The sequence below is a fragment of the Eublepharis macularius genome, chromosome 14 (genome assembly GCF_028583425.1).
Source record: "Eublepharis macularius isolate TG4126 chromosome 14, MPM_Emac_v1.0, whole genome shotgun sequence".
In the NCBI taxonomy this organism is placed as follows: Eukaryota; Metazoa; Chordata; class Lepidosauria; order Squamata; family Eublepharidae; genus Eublepharis; species Eublepharis macularius.
In genome coordinates, this window is record NC_072803.1 from 69444799 (window position 1) to 69461594 (window position 16796).

The 16796-nt window shown below is 46.5% G+C and overlaps 1 protein-coding gene and 1 pseudogene across 1 annotated transcript in view; one reads left to right on the forward strand and one right to left on the reverse strand.

Annotated features, from left to right (window-relative positions):
- The first annotated feature begins 4151 nt into the window (after positions 1-4151).
- On the forward strand, positions 4152-11803 carry LOC129341928 (uncharacterized; annotated as a pseudogene).
- Positions 11804-13023: 1220 nt separating this feature from the next.
- The window catches only part of PMPCA (peptidase, mitochondrial processing subunit alpha), a 28271-nt gene continuing 24498 nt past the window's right edge, over positions 13024-16796 (reverse strand). Inside the window, exons 10-13 of the mRNA XM_054998329.1 lie at positions 15588-15678; positions 14440-14502; positions 13976-14120; positions 13024-13573 (exon numbers count right to left, since the gene is read on the reverse strand). Of these exons, the coding sequence (XP_054854304.1) occupies positions 13404-13573; positions 13976-14120; positions 14440-14502; positions 15588-15678 (469 nt within the window). The 3' untranslated portion in view covers positions 13024-13403. The remainder of the gene's footprint in view (positions 13574-13975; positions 14121-14439; positions 14503-15587; positions 15679-16796) is intronic.

Genomic DNA, 16796 nt, shown 5'->3' on the forward strand with positions numbered 1-16796 from the left:
TACAGTTCTGGTCGCCACACCTGAAAAAAGATATCATAGCACTGGAAAAAGTACAGAGAAGGGCAACTAAAATGATTAAAGGGTTGGAACACTTTCCCTATGAGGAAAGATTGAGGCGCTTGGGGCTCTTTAGCCTGGAGAAAAGACGACTGAGGGGAGACATGATAGAGGTTTACAAGATAATGCACGGGTTAGAGAAGGTCGAGAAAGATGTGTTTTTCTCCCTTTCTCACAATACAAGAACTCGTGGGCACTCTATGAAATTATTGAGCAGTCGGGTTAGAACAGATAGAAGAAAATACTACTTTACACAAAGGGTGATAAACACATGGAATTCGTTGCCACAGGAGGTGGTGGCAGCTACAAGCATTGCCAGCTTCAAGAGGGGACTGGACAAATATATGGAGCAGAGGTCCATCAGTGGCTATTAGACACAGGAGATAGATGGTATTCTCTTTGTGGGGAGGTGGTGCTCTGTTGTCTTGGTGCTGGAAGGAAGGCAGTGGGAGGGCTTCTGGTGTCCTGGCCTCACTGACAGTCCTTTAGATGGCACTGGATTTCTAGCCACTGTGTGTGACAGAATGTTGGACTGGATGGGCCACTGGCCTGATCCAACATGGCTTTGCTTATGTTCTTATGTTCTTATGATTGCAAGCTACTGGCTTGGAGGGATATAAAAAAACATTCGGATGGCATGCATACCTGTGGTATGATAAAGTAAAAGCTGACTCTATGTTCTTACACCATTATATTCGGAGAAGCCTTTTTACTGTCTGGAAGAAGTACAAAAAATACCTGAAGGACGGAATTCCCCTGTGGGTGGTTCCGTTCGAAGTAATAGATCCAAGAACTGTCGGAAATGAACAACAGTGTTTAACATATAAGGAGATAACATTATTGGAATTCTCTAAATTAAGAATAAAGACGGAAGAGGAGCTGTCCTCCAGTTATGGATGGTTTCAATATAGACAGATAAGAGATCTTTACAATTCGGATTGTGTGAAAGGAGGACTAAGAACGGAGAATTCAGAATTAGAAGAGGTAATTTTTCAAGAGGGTAAAAAGGAAATTTCAAGGATTTATAAAGTACTTTTAAAATAGTATACAGAAGATGAGACAGTTAAAGTCCAAATGGTGAAGTGGGAGATAAATTTTCATAAAGAGGTAACAATGGAGGCGTGGGAATACCTGTGGAAAACGACCTTGAAGATCACGACATGTACAAATATTAAAGAGAACGTTTATAAAATGATATATCGTTGGTACTTGACACCAAAGAAAATTGCATTAGGAAATATTAATATGTCAAATAAATGCTGGAAATGTAAAAAGCATGAAGGATCTTTGTATCATATGTGGTGGACTTGCGAGGTAGCTAAGCAATACTGGGGAGGAATAATAGAAGCGATTAATGAGATTTTACAATTTCAAGTTAACAGAAACCCAGAATTGCTGCTACTGAACTTGGGAATGGAAGCTGTTCCAGCACAATATAGAACATTGTTATTCTATATGACAACTGCGGCTAGACTTTTATATGCGCAGAAATGGAAATTGCAAGAAGTACCAACTATTGAAGACTGGATTTATAAATTGCTGTACATGGCTGAGATGGACAAAATGACAAGGAAGCTAAGAGACCTTGATCCAGGACAGTTTAATATGGATTGGGAGAAATTGAAGCAATATTTGGAGAAAAAATGGGATATGGAGGGAAAACTGTGGCAGTTCGAGAATTACTGAGACTTTATAAAGGAAGAGAGAAGTGGCTTTACCGGGAAAGGGGGATTTAACTATTAGATTCTAAGCTATTATTAGGGTTAAGAAAATTTTTTTTTCTTTTTTATTATACACAGTATTAAATAATAGATGCATTATTATGAATATATAGGAGCATGCTAGCTAGGTATTTTTTATTGTAGTTAAGTTTTTAGTATAACAGATTTTATATAATTAAAATAGATTGAGAATAAGAAATGTTTAAAGAAATATATAGAATATAAGTTAAATTGATTAACTTATATGGGGGAGAGTAAAGAGATTAAGTAAGGGAATAGAAAATTGATAAAATGTTATACTAATAATATAAAGACTATTAATATATGCTAGCAATGTGTTATTCAGAATATAAGATTTAGTAAAAGGGGTTAAAGGAAATTCTGTGTTATAAAAAATGATAAGCTTAGAAGAGAGTTTAAGTGTATGTTTAATAGATTATATGAGGTATTAAGTAAGTAAGTAATAAGATAGACAAAGGGTTGGAAAACTGTTGGAAGTCAAACAAAAGGGGGGAGGAAAGGGAGGGGATTAGAAGTAGATATTTACAAAGGGGGAATGTTTGCATTGAATGATTATATATTCTAATCCAATAAAATTTCATTAAAAAAACCAAAAACAAATCTTCCCCTTTTTCTATTGCCGTCAGTTCACCTTCTCCTACTGGGGGTTCTCTGTCGAGAAACGAAGTCCTTTGGCAGATGCTTCTCCAATGACTCCATTTGCACCTCCCCTCTTCAGGGTTCTCAGCTCCAAGAAGGCGCAATTCGGGGGGTGTAACGTCCCCCCATGGCAGGTAACTACTTCTCAATGGTGAGCTGACCCAGCATTCCAAGCCAGCGGCCCACCACAGGCCCGGTTCACTTCCTGTCAGCGCGGTTGCACTGAGCCCATGCAGCTCTGCAGGGTCTTTAGGTTTGGTCCCTTCTGGCTTCTCAAGGAATCCCACCATCACACAAGCCGTCTCAGTCGGGGTCCCGGTTCCAGAAGTACTGGGGTGACTTCTGCCAAAATATCAGGTTCTGGCAGTTAGATCCCCATAGTACTCCACTGCACACTCCAATGTATGAATTAAAGTTACTTTATTAGAGATCCATCAATATCAGCAAACACAGACAACGGCATTGGCAGAAGTGATGTGTAAAGGTTTGGAGGGGTTAGTTATAGGGCAAGTTTCTGCCTGTAGGATATAGACAGTTAGGATTCTGGTGTGAAAAAGCCAGGAATGGGTTTTGAGATAGGAGCAAAGGAGAATTGAAAGAGAGAAGCAAAAATGAAGTCTTTTCAGTTCCAAGGCGCAAGCCAGCTCTCAAGGACACATTCTCCAGTGGCTGCGAAAACGAAAGCAGACACCACAGTAGGCACTTGTAAGATATGCAACTCCCAGCTGAACAGGCCACTGATAGGCAACTTCCTATACTCTCGGAGGATCAGTACAGAGCACAGAATACAGAAAAATACTCATGGCAGATATGTAGACATACATACATAACATTCTGCCATGAAGCTTCCTTTCTCAGTGGTCCAGGAGTGGGGCATTCAAACTACATTTGGGAAGTAGCTCCTCCTAATTTCAGGGTTGGATGACCACCAAGAAAGGAAGCTTCACGGTAAGTGAAAAGAAATCTTCCATTCTCCGGTGGTCAGCGGGAGTGTGGCATTCCTTACGATTGGGACATCATAAAGCTGGTTGCCACAGGGATGGTTAAATAAGAGTCCAGAGTTAGATTGTGTGCTGCAGCACCCTCCTCCCAAAGGCAGCTTCTGCTGAAGCTATCTTGTAATGTCTGGTAAACGAATGCACAGACTTCCAAGTGGCCGCCTTGTAAATCAGTTCTAAGGAGGGGAAATATCTATACGCAGCAGAAGTGGCTGCTCCCCTTAGAGAATGCACCACAATACCCTCAGGAGGGTCCAATTCTCACGCCTTGTAGGCCAGGATAATGCACCCCCTAATCCACCTGCTGAGAGTGGAAGTGGACATTCTCTTTCCCACAAGACTTTCTGAAAGAAACAAACAGGGATTCCAACTTACAAAAACTTTTGGTTCTATCAATATAGAAACTCAAAGCTCGCCTAAAGTCTAACATGACGTTGGATTTTCCGGCCACATGCACAGCCTTCAGGGAGAGGACATTGATTTCTCCCCAGGACATCATGGCACAGGCCTCTCTGTGTAGAGTCTTGAACCTGGTTCTGCCCTGCTTCTTGAGGTACACCTTCGCTGTTATATTGTCTGTCTGAACCAGAACATGAGCGCCTGAAAGCTGGTCCTTGAGCTCCAGACCTTTCCTGACCGCCCTCAGTTCCAACAGGTTCATACTTTTGGATCTTTCTTCTTCTGACCAAGACCTCTGAGCTGAAAGGCCCTGAGAATGTGCCCCCCAGCCCCACTGACTGGTGTCTGTGGTTATGATGACCCTCTTGGGCTCCCAAAGAGGGACACCAAGTTGGAACCTGGACAGGCTGGTCCACCAGCTCATCTCCTGCAGGAGACCTTCCAGTATGGATACCGTGAGGTGGGCTTTGTGTGCGATGGCTCTCTGGTAAGGAAGAAGAAACCCTCTGGAGCGGTCATGTATGAAAGTGTGCCCACTGGAGCAAATCCTGACACAACACCAAGACACCTACCAGTTGTGCCAAGAACATCAAGTCCTGTTGACGGTTCCTGAGGATTTGGGATATCATCGCCAGAATCTTTTGTCGTCTCTCCAAGGACAGAAACATCCTGTCCGCTGTTGTATCTATCAGAACGCCCAAATGGACAATCTTCTGTGCTGGAGTTAGATTGGTCTTCTTCAAGTTGATAACAAAGCCATGCCTCTCCAGGCACTCTGTTGTTTTCTTTACTGCCTCCACACCCTGATGTAGAGATGGGGCTTTTATCAAGAGGTCATCGAGGTAAGGAAAAAGAGAGACTCCCTGTTGCCGAAGAAGAGCCATCAGAGTCACCAAGACTTTGGTGAACACCCTGGGTGAGGATTTGAGGCCGAAGGGGAGAGCTCGATATTGAAAATGATCCCCATTGTAGGCAAACCGAAGGAACCTCCTGTGAGGTCCCTTGAGGGGTGTGTGTAAATATGCTTCCGATAGGTCCACTAAGGCCAGGAAGTCCCCCTTCTGGATGGTTGTGACAATGGACCGCAATGTTTCCATCCGGAACTTGCAAGTCTTGAGGTGTTTGTTCAGCCACTGGAGGTCTAAGATGGCTCTGATGTCTCCATTCTTTGTTGGCACAAGGAAGATCGATTAAACTCCCAGATTCCGTTGGTGGGCAGGAACTGGCTCTATTGCCCTTATCTTGAGAAGGTGCTGGATGGCTTGCAGCATCTCCAGGTGTTTTCAGGCATCTGAGGGTTTTGGCATTCGAATAACATGCGTCCTGGGGAAGGTCTTGAACTCCAAAGAGTATCCATTTGTTGCAATGTCCAGGACCCATTTGTCTGACACATCCTGAAGCAATACGTTTGCAAAGTCCAGTAACCTGCTCCCTAAAGGTAGGCCGCTTTCTGGGCCTCTGTAGTCATGCAGAAGAGTCCTTCTTTGAACCACTGGAGAAGAGGCTAAATTTGGAAAAGAAGGAACCTGACCTATTGTCTGATCTGGATCTGGACTACCGGCATCCCTTTGCGGGCCCAGAAGTTCCAAATCTGGAAGCTCTTCTGTTGTCACGAAAGGGCTGAGACCTCTTCTTAAGATGTGATTCCTTCTTCTTTGATGGAAGAACCTTCTTCTTTTCCTTATCCTCCACCAAATATTTCTCCAAAGCTTCACCGAAGAGGTTCATCCCACTAAAGGGAATAGCCGCAACTTTTGCCTGCACCGACGCATCAACCTCCCATTTATGCAGCCAGGTGTTTCTCCTCGCCACTACGTTAAATCCCATGGCCCTGGAGGAAAACTGGAGAGCATCCATGGAGGCTTCTGCTGCAAAAGCTGTAGCAAGTGCTATCTTCTTCACCTCATCCTTCTTTACCTCTAATCACCTCATGCTTGAGGTGATTAGAGGACTGCACCCAAAGAGTGGTGGTCAATGACGTTTCATCAGGTTGGAAGGAGGTGTCCAGTGGGGTGCCACAGGGCTCGGTTTTGGGCCCGGTACTTTTCAATATTTTTATCAATGATCTGGATGAAGGAGTGGAAGGGCTGCTCATTCAATTTGCTGACGATACCAAATTGGGAGCGGTAGCAAACACCCAAGAAGATAGAATTAACATTCAACAAGACCTGAAGACTCTGGAGAAGTGAGCAGCTGTGAATAGGATGCAATTCAACCAAGACAAGTGCACAGTATTACATCTGGGCCACAAAAATGGGAAGCACAAATACTGGATGGGGGATACACTTCTGGGCAGTAGTATATGTGAAAGGGATCTTGGGGTAAGAGTGGACTGTAAACTAAATATGAGCAGTCAGTGTGATGTGGTGGCAAAAAAGGCTAATTCAATCCTGGGTTGTATCAAAGGGGCCATTGCATCGAAATCGCAGGAGGTCATAGCCCCTCACTATACTGCCTTGGTTAGGCCACACCTGGAGTGCTGTGTGCAGTTCTGGAGGCCCCACTTCAAAAACGATGTGGACAAAATTGAGAGGGTGCAGAAGAGAGCAACGAGGATGATCAGGGGTCTGGAGACTGAGCCCTACGAGGAAAGGCTGAGGGCCTTGGGAATGTTTAGTTTGGAGACGAGGAGGTTGAGGGGGGACATGATTGCTCTCTAAATATTTGAAAGGCTGTCATTTGGAGGAGGGCAAGGAGCTGTTGCAGTTGGCAGCAGAGGGTAGGACCCGAAGCAATGGGCTTAAATTACATGCACAAAGGTACCGGCTGGATATTAGAAAGAACTTATTCACGGTCAGAGTAGTTCAAAAGTGGAATCAGCTGCCTAGGGAGGTGGTGAGCTCCCCCTCACTGGCAGTTTTCAAGAAGAGGCTGGATGAATACTTGTCAGAGATGCTTTAGGCTGCTCCTGCACTGGGCAGGGGGTTGGACTGGATGGTCTGTATGGCCCCTTCCAACTCTATGATTCTATGATTTCCTTGGGTACATTGCTCTCGGCTGCTGCCAGTCAGAGGCCCAGGAGAAGGCCGCCCTTGCAAAGAGGGAGCCGGTCACTGAGGCCCTGAAGGAAGTAGCTGACACCTCAAAGTTTCTACAAAGTGCCTGTCGCAGTGTTCTTTTGGGAGGCCATCTGCTCCCATAGGAAGGACTGATGTGGATGCCAAACTAGATACCAGGTCATCCACGATCGGTAACTTTATTTTCTTGGAGGCATCTGTCGTGAGTAAAGTTTGTTGACGATAGGCTGGTAGGTTTGGGCTTTAGCAGGAGCCTCCCATTCCGCCTTCAGGATGTCATGGAAGACCACTGGAAGAGGAACACCAGCTTGCGTCTGGTTCCTTTTGGCTAAGACCCTTTCTGACCCCTGAGGGAAGGCAGGGTCTGTTTCCTTCTTGTCCGAAGATGTAGGCTGTATTTCCAGCACTCTCAGGACCTATGGAAGCAACCTAGTGTACACCTCGTGAGGGAACAGCCTCACCTGTGGGGAGGGGGAGGTGTCCTCTTCCTCTTCAGACAACTCTCCCTCCTCTACTGCTGAGGATATCTCTGAATTGTTGGAGACAGATCTCTCATCTTCGTCCGAGGGACTGGGGTCCCTGTGTAAGGCAAGATTCCCCTCCTCCATCCGTCTCTTAACTTTGGGGGTAGGAGTGAGCCCTTATGTCCTCTTTCCCTTTTACTGGAGCCCGCACATCTAGGCTGCCCTTGCTTCTTGGGAACTCCAGAGTCCTCATTGAGGAAACCATGCTCCCCGAGGACTTCTTTAAAGTGTCTCCTAACTTCAGTGCCAAGCCAGGAAGACAACTCAGCCTTGGCTACTGATCCCATCATATCTGGGTCCAAAGGAGTCCCTCCTTCCCCCCTGGGAGATTGCGTGGCGGAAAAGGAGGCAGGGGAGCTGGGAAGGTCCAGATTGCAAACGGCCTCCCCATCACTAGAGGCCAGGTTGAGTCCTGCCTTAGATGCCATCCCCTGTCTCCCCACCGTCAAGGAGAGGAGAAAATGGCAGGCGTCCCAGGGACACCGTCCCAGGGAGAGCGGTGGGAGGGGAAAGCCTTAAAGCGCGGGAAGAGGGGAAAGGAAAAAAAGAGCGTCCCAAAGGGCCTCTTGCCAATCTTTCTGCAGCACTACTCTGCCTTGCTGAAATGGAGGTTTGGAGTCCAGCTGCGGCAGTGGAGAGCTGCGAGCGATGCTTTTTTGGCCCCTGCGTCACTCTGCCAGCGTTTGCTCCGCCACACACCCCGAGGTCGAAAGGGGAGGCAGGCCCTTCTCCTGGGAGAGAGGGAAAGGTGCGGGAGGCCTTGCGCGAGCCATGGAAGCTGGGCAAGCCTAGCGCCACTCGCCGTCACGCCCGCAGCGAGCCAAAGGGGAGGGAGACGCTGCCAGGCTTATCCTCCCCCCACGAGCCTCTGCTATTTTTGCCTTCTGGAGCTGGGATTGTGCGCTCGCACGGAGCGAGTTGTCGACGTCCTGCACTCAGGCAGGGCCAGAAAAAACTGGCGCGACGAGATGACTTTTAGTTGAGCCCCTCCCCTATCCAGGCTCAACTGAAAGTCATCTGACCCTGCACTAGAGGAGGAGCTGCTTCCCAATCGCAAGGAATGCCACACTCCTGCTGACCACCGGAGAACTGCACTGCATTTTTTTCTTTGGTTAGAATTCTGCAAAGTAGGATTGTGTTCTATTTAAATCTTTACACCTAGCTATTGACTATATCAGTTTTCTTATATACTGTTACAGAGGAGTTAGCCGTGTTAGTCTGTGGTAGCAAAATCAAAAAGAGTCCAGTAGCACCTTTAAGACTAACCAATTTTATTGTAGCATAAGCTTTTGAGAACCACAGTTCTCTTCGTCAGATGCATGATACAGAGACTGATACACCAGGACATTCCATCAAAGACTTAAAGGTCGCTGTAGTTCAACAGAAACCTTTCAAAAACAAAATCCAACGGGAGGCTGCTGAACTGGAATTCATATGCAAATTTGACTCTGTCAAGCTGGGACTGAATAGGGACTATGAATGGTAATCACACTATCACAGGTAACAGATTTCCTTTACAGAGGTGGGGTCTGGGGGAGCTCAGTGACACCTGGCGTGGGCTTTCGGGGACCACAGATCTCTTTGTCAGATGCATCTGGCAGGGAGAGCTGTGGTTATCGAAGGCTCATACTGCATTGGAATTGGATGGTCTAGCTGTTTGGCTGCTACAGACTAACAGGGCAAACTCCTTTGAAGCCAACTGATACACACACTAAAAGGAGATGTTTACATATACTAGCAAAGGAATGTTTTGGTTGCTCCCTCCCCCTCCCCCCCTAATTGCCTCTTCTCTCTCCTCCTCTTCTCCTCCCTCCTCCTCTGTATTTGACCAGTCTCTGTATCAGGCATCTGACGAAGAGAACTTGATTCTCGAAAGCTTATGCTACAATAAAATTGGTTAGTCTTAAAGGTGCTACTGGACTCTTTTTGATTATATACTGTTAATATCTTCAAAGGTCTATGTGAGTTCAGCTTTGCAATAAAGAATTAGAAATCTCAAGCAGTGGCGACAACCCAAATAGTACAGATGTCATGATTGATTTCTGATCTGCAATACACACAGTGAAACCAGCCGTTCCCTAAGGGAAGTGCCCACGCTTTCACAGGGGCACCCAGCTCCTTCTGCAGAACCACCCCCCTTCCCCGTCACAGCTGAAATTTTGGACAGAAAACTAGCAGAGCTGAATGTACCTTGAAAGTTTATAGATGTGATAGACAGACCAATAGACTTCAGATACATGAGGAGCAAACAAGTAAATGGGATGATACCGCAACTGCTGGAGAAACTCTGACAGAGGACAGAGAGAAGGCAGAAAGGCTCAAGGCCTATTTTGCCTCAGTTTTTCCCCCAGAGGGAGAGAATAGGTCCATCTAGAGATGTAGTAGGCAAGGCACAGCACCAGGGCTGCCAATTGACATGGGCAGAGTTGTTGAGATGCACTTTGCTCCACTGGATGTGTACAGATCCCCTGAGCCAGATGGGCTGCACCTGAGAGTCCTTAAAGAACTTTCAAAACAGCTTACAGATCCTTTGTTGATCATCTTCCAGACCTCTTGGAGACAAGTGATATGCCAGAAGATTGGAGGAGATCACACGTCATCCCAATCTTCAAGAAAAGTAAAAAAGACGATCCAGGGAACAAAAGACCAATCAGCCTAACCTCTGTCCCAGAGAAGATACTGAAGCAGGTATTAAAGGCATCAGTCTGCAAGCATCTGATGGAAAACATGGTGATACAGGGAAGTCAGTATGGATTTGTCCCCAACAGGTCCTGCCCAACCAACCTCATCTCCTCCTACGACCAAGTGACAGGCTTACTGGATCTTGGGAATGCCACTGATGTAGCTTATCTGGATTTCAATAAAGCTTTTAACAAAGTTCCTCATGACGTTCTGAGGGATAAACTGGAGGACTGTGGACTGGACTCTAGGATAATAAGATGGATAGGGAACTGGCTGCTTAACTGGACCCAGGGTAGTTATTGATGGCATCATTTCTGACTGGAAGGTGTCCAGTGGATTGTGATAGGGCTGGGTTCAGAGTCCACTGCCTTTCAATATTTTTATAAATGATCTTGAAAAGGGTATTAAGGGATTCCTCATTAAGTTTGCAGATGACACCAAACTGGGAGGACTAGCAAACACCCTTGAAGACAGAGATAGAATTCAATGAGATCTGAATACCCGGAAAGGTGGTGGATTTGAATAAGATGTAATTTAACATGGGTAAGTGCCAGTTCTGCACCTGGGTAGCAAAAATGCAAAGCATGCATACTGGATGAGGGATACACTTCTGAGTAGCAGTGTGTGTGTGAAGAACTTGGGATACGGGTGGATGGGAAGCTAAATATGAGCCGTCTGTGTGATGCAGCAGCAAAAAAGGCAAATGCACAACAAAGGCATAACATCCAAATCACAGGATGTCATTGTCCCACTATATACCGTATTGGTCAGGGCCCACCTGGAGTATTGTGTGCACTTCAAAAAGGATGTGGACAAACTGGAACGGGTGCAGAGGAGAGCAACCAGGATGATAAAGGGACTGGAAACCAAGCCCTACGAGGAAAGACTGAGGGACTTGGGAATGTTCAGTTCGGAGGAGGTGGGGGGGGCATGATTGCTCTCTTTAAGTGTTTAAAAGGCTGTCACTAAGGGGAGGGGAGGGAGCTGTTCCTGTTGGCAACAAAGGATAAGACTCAAAACAATTGGTTTAAACTACAGGAGGGAAGGTACCATCTGGACATTAGGAAAAACTTCGTATTAAGAAAATTCAACAATGGAATTGGCTGCCTAGGGGTGTGGTGGTTCCTCCTCATTGGCAGTCTTCAAGGATCAGCTGGACGAATACTTGTTGGGGATGCTTTAGACTTTTCCTGCATTGGGCAGGAGGTTGGACTAGATGGTCTGTAAGGCCCCTTACAACTCTAGGATTCTTTGATATCTCCCAGATAGGTTTTGCCAGGTCACTCTTTCTGCGGGGGGGGGGGGGGGTGTTGAGAGGCAACACTTACCTTTTCAATCTTTTTGTGCATGTGCAAAGTGATGTCATCTTATAGACCCTGGGAGGGCTCCCACACTTCACACTGGACAGATTTGGGGACGAAGTGTGGGAGGCCTCCCAGGGTCTGTGCACTGATGTCACTTCAGGGAGTGACACTGGCCGTTTTCACACGGCCTTATTGTAGCGCAAAACTCACGCATACTTTCGCTATTCTTCTTCTAAAACCTGTGAATACCTGTATCATCCCACAATCGTGGAGTTCCCTTTATTCTGCTTCGTGACACTTTTTTAGCTGTTCGTGGGAACGACTGGAGACGATTAAAAAGTATTGGAAATGCTTCATTAGAGACTTCCCACTTAGCCCCTTCCCCATTTTCTTGTACAGAACCGTTGGGATTTTCCCGTGCAAGTCCAGGGGTTCCCCTAGCCTTTGCAGGATCCCAGTGACGTCCCCTTTTTTTAAAAAAAGAAGAAAAACAAATTGCGCTATTGCGATGTTTCTCTGAATGAACAAAGCTGACCAGTTGTTTTTTTTAAAAAGGGAAGTGATTTGCACTATTGTGATATTTCAAGGGAGCCAGGGCTGGGGGGGGAAGGTCACCAGGCGGGGGAGAGCCTCCGGCCAGCCTGCCTGCTGCAGCCATCGGGGGTGGGGAGGGAGCAGGCGGAGGTCTCCAGGAAGCGCTGCGGTGCAGAAGGACGAGAGTGCCTAATTAATTTTTGAAATAGCACAAATTTTGGTTACTTTTTTTAAAAAAAAAAAGGTGGAGAAAGCAGGCGGTATGGCCCTGATGTCAACTGTGACATGAACACATACTGACCACTGTTGTGTGATTTCTGAAGCAAGTGTGAACTGCTGGGAGCGCGACAAGGCGGATCTTGCAGGTAAGCAATTCATTCTGCAAAATTTGCACTATATTTGGCTGTGTGAAAACGGCCATGGTCACACCGGGCTGGAGGTGTGCCCAGGAGGCCTGAGTCGTGGCAGGGGGTGGAGGTTGGCACTGAGGGATCCCTACTCCCAGGCAACCCCACGCCCAGAACATACAATTATTTATTTTATTCAGCTTATACCCCACCCTTCCCATGAGGGGACTTCCTCATGCCCGTAAGAAATTCACAAGAATTATGCACCCTGAATTACATTCTTTCAGTAGTAAACAAAGCTTAACTGGCTAAATGACGATGGACACTATGACCAAGTCTATGTATTTCACTTGCCATTAGTGATTTTTTTTATTTTTACACAAGGGCACTCCCTACCCCTTCTTTCAAACTACTGTCCCCCAGATTTTCAGACACAAATCTTCCTTGGTGTAAGCTGAAAGTTACATCTGGTTATTTGATCCTAATTTTAATTTATTAGCATATATATACTTACTTACTATCTTACTATCTGCAAACAAAAAGGGAACATGGGTTGTCAGAAGTAACACTTCTGGTTCCCCTAAGTCTGTGTCAAGTACCTAAGCAGCAGGCTTTGCCGCTTGTGTAGTTGACGCAGACTAATACTGCTACCCCTCCGGACGATGAATGTTTATGCCCTCACCTAATCTTGACGAAGCTACCACAAGATTTTGTGCTGCAACAAAAGAAAACTCTTACATAACTTTATCAAGAACAATCACAACAGTAACTCACTGGTGATTAAAGGAAGATGGGTTTACTAACCACAAGAAGTCTTTTTTTATGCACAAGTAAAAATCAAGATGTTACAGGATGCCTGGCCTACTGAACTTTTAATTTGTATTATCTTCCATGATTCATGACAGGTCTTGGTCAGCTGCTTAACAGTCATCTGATTTAAGATATCAGCATGGATAACACCTCAAATCCGGAAGAAACCAAGCAAGCTATCTCAGCACCTCAAGAAGTCTTGCAGGGAAGAGTGACGGCCCAAGGCACCTGAACTGACACACACCAGACCAGCTCTGCAGGTGGCTGAAGAGTGATCTGCTGCACTTCTTGCACACGCCAATACCCTATTCCACACCACAGGAAACCTCTGTGCGGTGTCTGCTGCAGCTTTACCGAAACAGCCGGTATACTCGCGGGAGTCGCCCATCTTTACTGGAGAGGGCTGCCTGGATATTTTCATAACTGGGCAGCTCTGTTAAGTCCCCTAGTGCAGCAACTGCTGGCTTTTTATGCAGCATCTCTGTTACCACCCTCTTGATGTCTTCTGTTCCTACTTTACCTACAACAGAGGGAAACATAAGCCATCAGGCAGTGTTACAGTGGCTGTGGGAAGCCATGAGGATCATTTCCATTTCCTTTCTCCTTCAATAAATAACAAATGCTGAATTATGCAAACTTGCTCAATTTACACAGGCTATAGAGTTAATGTGCAAGTCCTAGCTCCAACAGCTGTTTGTTGTAAGGAGAAAAAGGAAGAGAATATGGCAGACGAAGGAAGAAGGCTTGGGCCAGGAAGGAGAGAGAATCCAATGAACAGCAGTGTGCAGTGGAGCAAGAAAAAAAAAGAGAAGCAAGAGACAGGAATGGCTGGTCCAAAAGGTAGCAAAACATTCTAAGATGTTATCTCAAGCCAAAAAAGAGACTCCAGCAAGAGGCAGGCCAGGTCAGCAGGTTTACTTACCTATCAGAACACAGAGCTCATGCGGCAGCTTCCGCATGCCTGTTGCCAACACTTGCCTCCCGACATCCTCAAAAATCACTGGCCGGGACTCCAGGTTCATCATGAGCATGGACTGCAACTGGGTCTTGGCTCGCTCAAGCTCAACCTGAAGGAGCAGAAGAACGTGGCTTCAGCCCCTGAAGAGGCTAATTTAGTTCACTGGGCTACTGGCCACTGAGCATTTCAGTCAAGCGAGCCCTAGCAGTGCGTCTCATATTGCAAACATCTGAAACTGCAGGATACAACATAGTGGAGGCAGAGAGCTCAGCCAGGCACAGCCCTGGGGCAACGACCTCTGACCCCTCCAACACCAAAGCAGATACCAGGATGCCATGAAAAGCAAACACTGGCAGGAACCCACAATTTGCAGACTACTGTACTGTGGAAAATACTTTTAAGATGATAAGGAAATTTGAGGGACTTACCTCTCCCACTGCTCCTGCCATTAAAATGAACTCCCGGGTAATTATTTCCACCATTTCTCGGACCTTGCAAGAAAAAAAGGGGGGGAGGGGGTTACCCTAGAATGGCCAGGAAAAGAGGCTTCGTTCAAGTCTTATTTCTCTCTGAAGACAAAGGATACAGGGCAAAAAAAAAGGAACGGGCCCAATCTTGCCAAGCTGCTGGGCAAACAGAGCAGGAGCTGGCTCTTTGCTTGAGAGGTTTAGCACTATATGTAATACATTAGGCTGCTTATTGTATTTCTTTTATTTAATTTTATTCACACTCATTCCATCCAAACCACTGAGAAGTCAGGCACTGGGTTCAGTGAGTGGGGGAACACCACAGAACAGAACCAAGCAGCACCCAGCCACAAGCACAAGGCTCTCCCTTGCTTCAGTTTGGTTATGGTAGAATGGACTTGTGCTTGAAACATGCCCTCCAGCCCCTGGACAGCCCCCAGACACTCCCCCCCCCCCACACACACACAGGGAATAATGGAAAATGGGAGGGAACACCTTCTTTGGGGGGTCCATAAAATTGACCCTCTGGGTCTAATCTTCATGAAACTTGGGGAGTCTTTAAATGACGGTCTGGAGTAGCTTCCATCCAAATTTGGTGAAGTTTGGTTGAAAAATAACCCCCTACTAGGTAGCCCCCCGTGATTTCCCCATAGAAAACAAAGGCCAAATATGACCACATTTTTACTGAAAATTTTGGAATGCCAGGGTTTTGATTCGGAATACCCAGACTTTACCAAATCAGCCAAAATTGGTATTTTAATCGGAATTCTGAACAGAACTGCAAACCCCTATCTCTGCAACCACTTCCTTACAGTAGAGTACCAGGGAGGTACTTCTGTTATCTTGAATGCCAATTGCCTTGTGTTTGCAAGTATATGCGCGTGCACACAATTTTAGTCCTAAATTGATTTCATTCTTTTTATCTTGTGGATCCCACCTTGAGAGGCTGTAGGAACAGAGTAAACATTATTTAAATAGCAAGAAATGTAAGCCATCCTCTTCAAATGGCAGTATTAGCTGCAGGCCAGCAGACACCACAGAGAAAGGATGTTCCTGTGCTGGAGGACACTGGTTCACAGCAGGGAGTAAATTAAAGAGCGACCACCTACCTGCCTTGGGTCTGCACTGGCATGGATGCACATAAGGCCCGTATCCTCGTAGCTGTGATGGTAGGAGGTAGCATTATACATCCAGTGATGCCTGAGACGGGGGAAAGAGCCTGAGTTAGGAAAGAGCACTCGGGTGCTTCAAAGAATACCAGGACAGGAAACAGCCAAAGAAGGTCACTGCAAAGGAAGCTTACGATAGGGGTTTTGTCCACCACATCTTGAAGTTGTTGCAAATAACATACCAGCCAATGACAAATAAGGTAAGGGCTTGCCCAGGGCTGAGGGATGTGCCATTGCTAAATTCCTTCCAAATCCCTATGCTGCAGCAAGCAAAAGGCACCTGGCTGAGGGAAGATGGGTGGGTCATATGAATGCAAAGAAAACATGGAGAACAAGGACAGAAAGACTGGGAGGGAAGTCTTTGCCATCTGTGACATCCTGGCTCAGCTTCTGCTTTCCCCCCTTTCTGTTGCAGGTGGCTTGGTGTGGCCAGAAGCCCCCGGCCTGGGCTCTCCATCTAACCTGGACAAGCGAGCCAATGAATCCTGGGTCAGCCAGAGATGTACTCTTGTTTTGTTAGTTTACTTATACTGTATTTTTTTTATTATTGTAAGCTACTTGGCGTCCCTCCAGGGAGAAAAGCACAACACAAATACTTAAATAGCAACTTATTTTTGCTATTTTGTGGTCTCTCCGTATCACGGATGGGTGCAGTCCAGCAAGCTCACCTACTGGAGGGGGTACAGGTGCCTCTAGAAGAGGGTGCTGAGCACTGCCCTTTCCAAAAGGTGTGACTGCTCTGGTGTCAAGGGCAAAGTGCCTCACAAAAGCAGAGCACGGAGCTCAGAAGAGGGGGTCCCATGGCCAGAGGTGGGAACAACTCCGGTGGAATGAGTTCTGAGTGTCCCAGGAAGAGGTTTATGGGCCAGTACATAGCTTGGTAACAGAGGGTGGTAGCTGTGATCCAATAGTTGAATCTCTGCAAAGGCAGAGGGTCTGACTAGCAAACAAACAGCCCAGGCAGCAGGATGACAGCGCCCTCCGAGTAGCCAGGCGGCATCAGCCCTCTCTGCTTCCCAGGCTGAATTCGAGAGTCAGGTGGGAAGGACCAGCCCCCAGTCCAGACGGAACTCAGAAGGTCTCCTGAGGCAGAACTGCTCTGAGCCCATAAACATTTTGTCTCTATGGATGTGGCATTCAGGAGAGGGA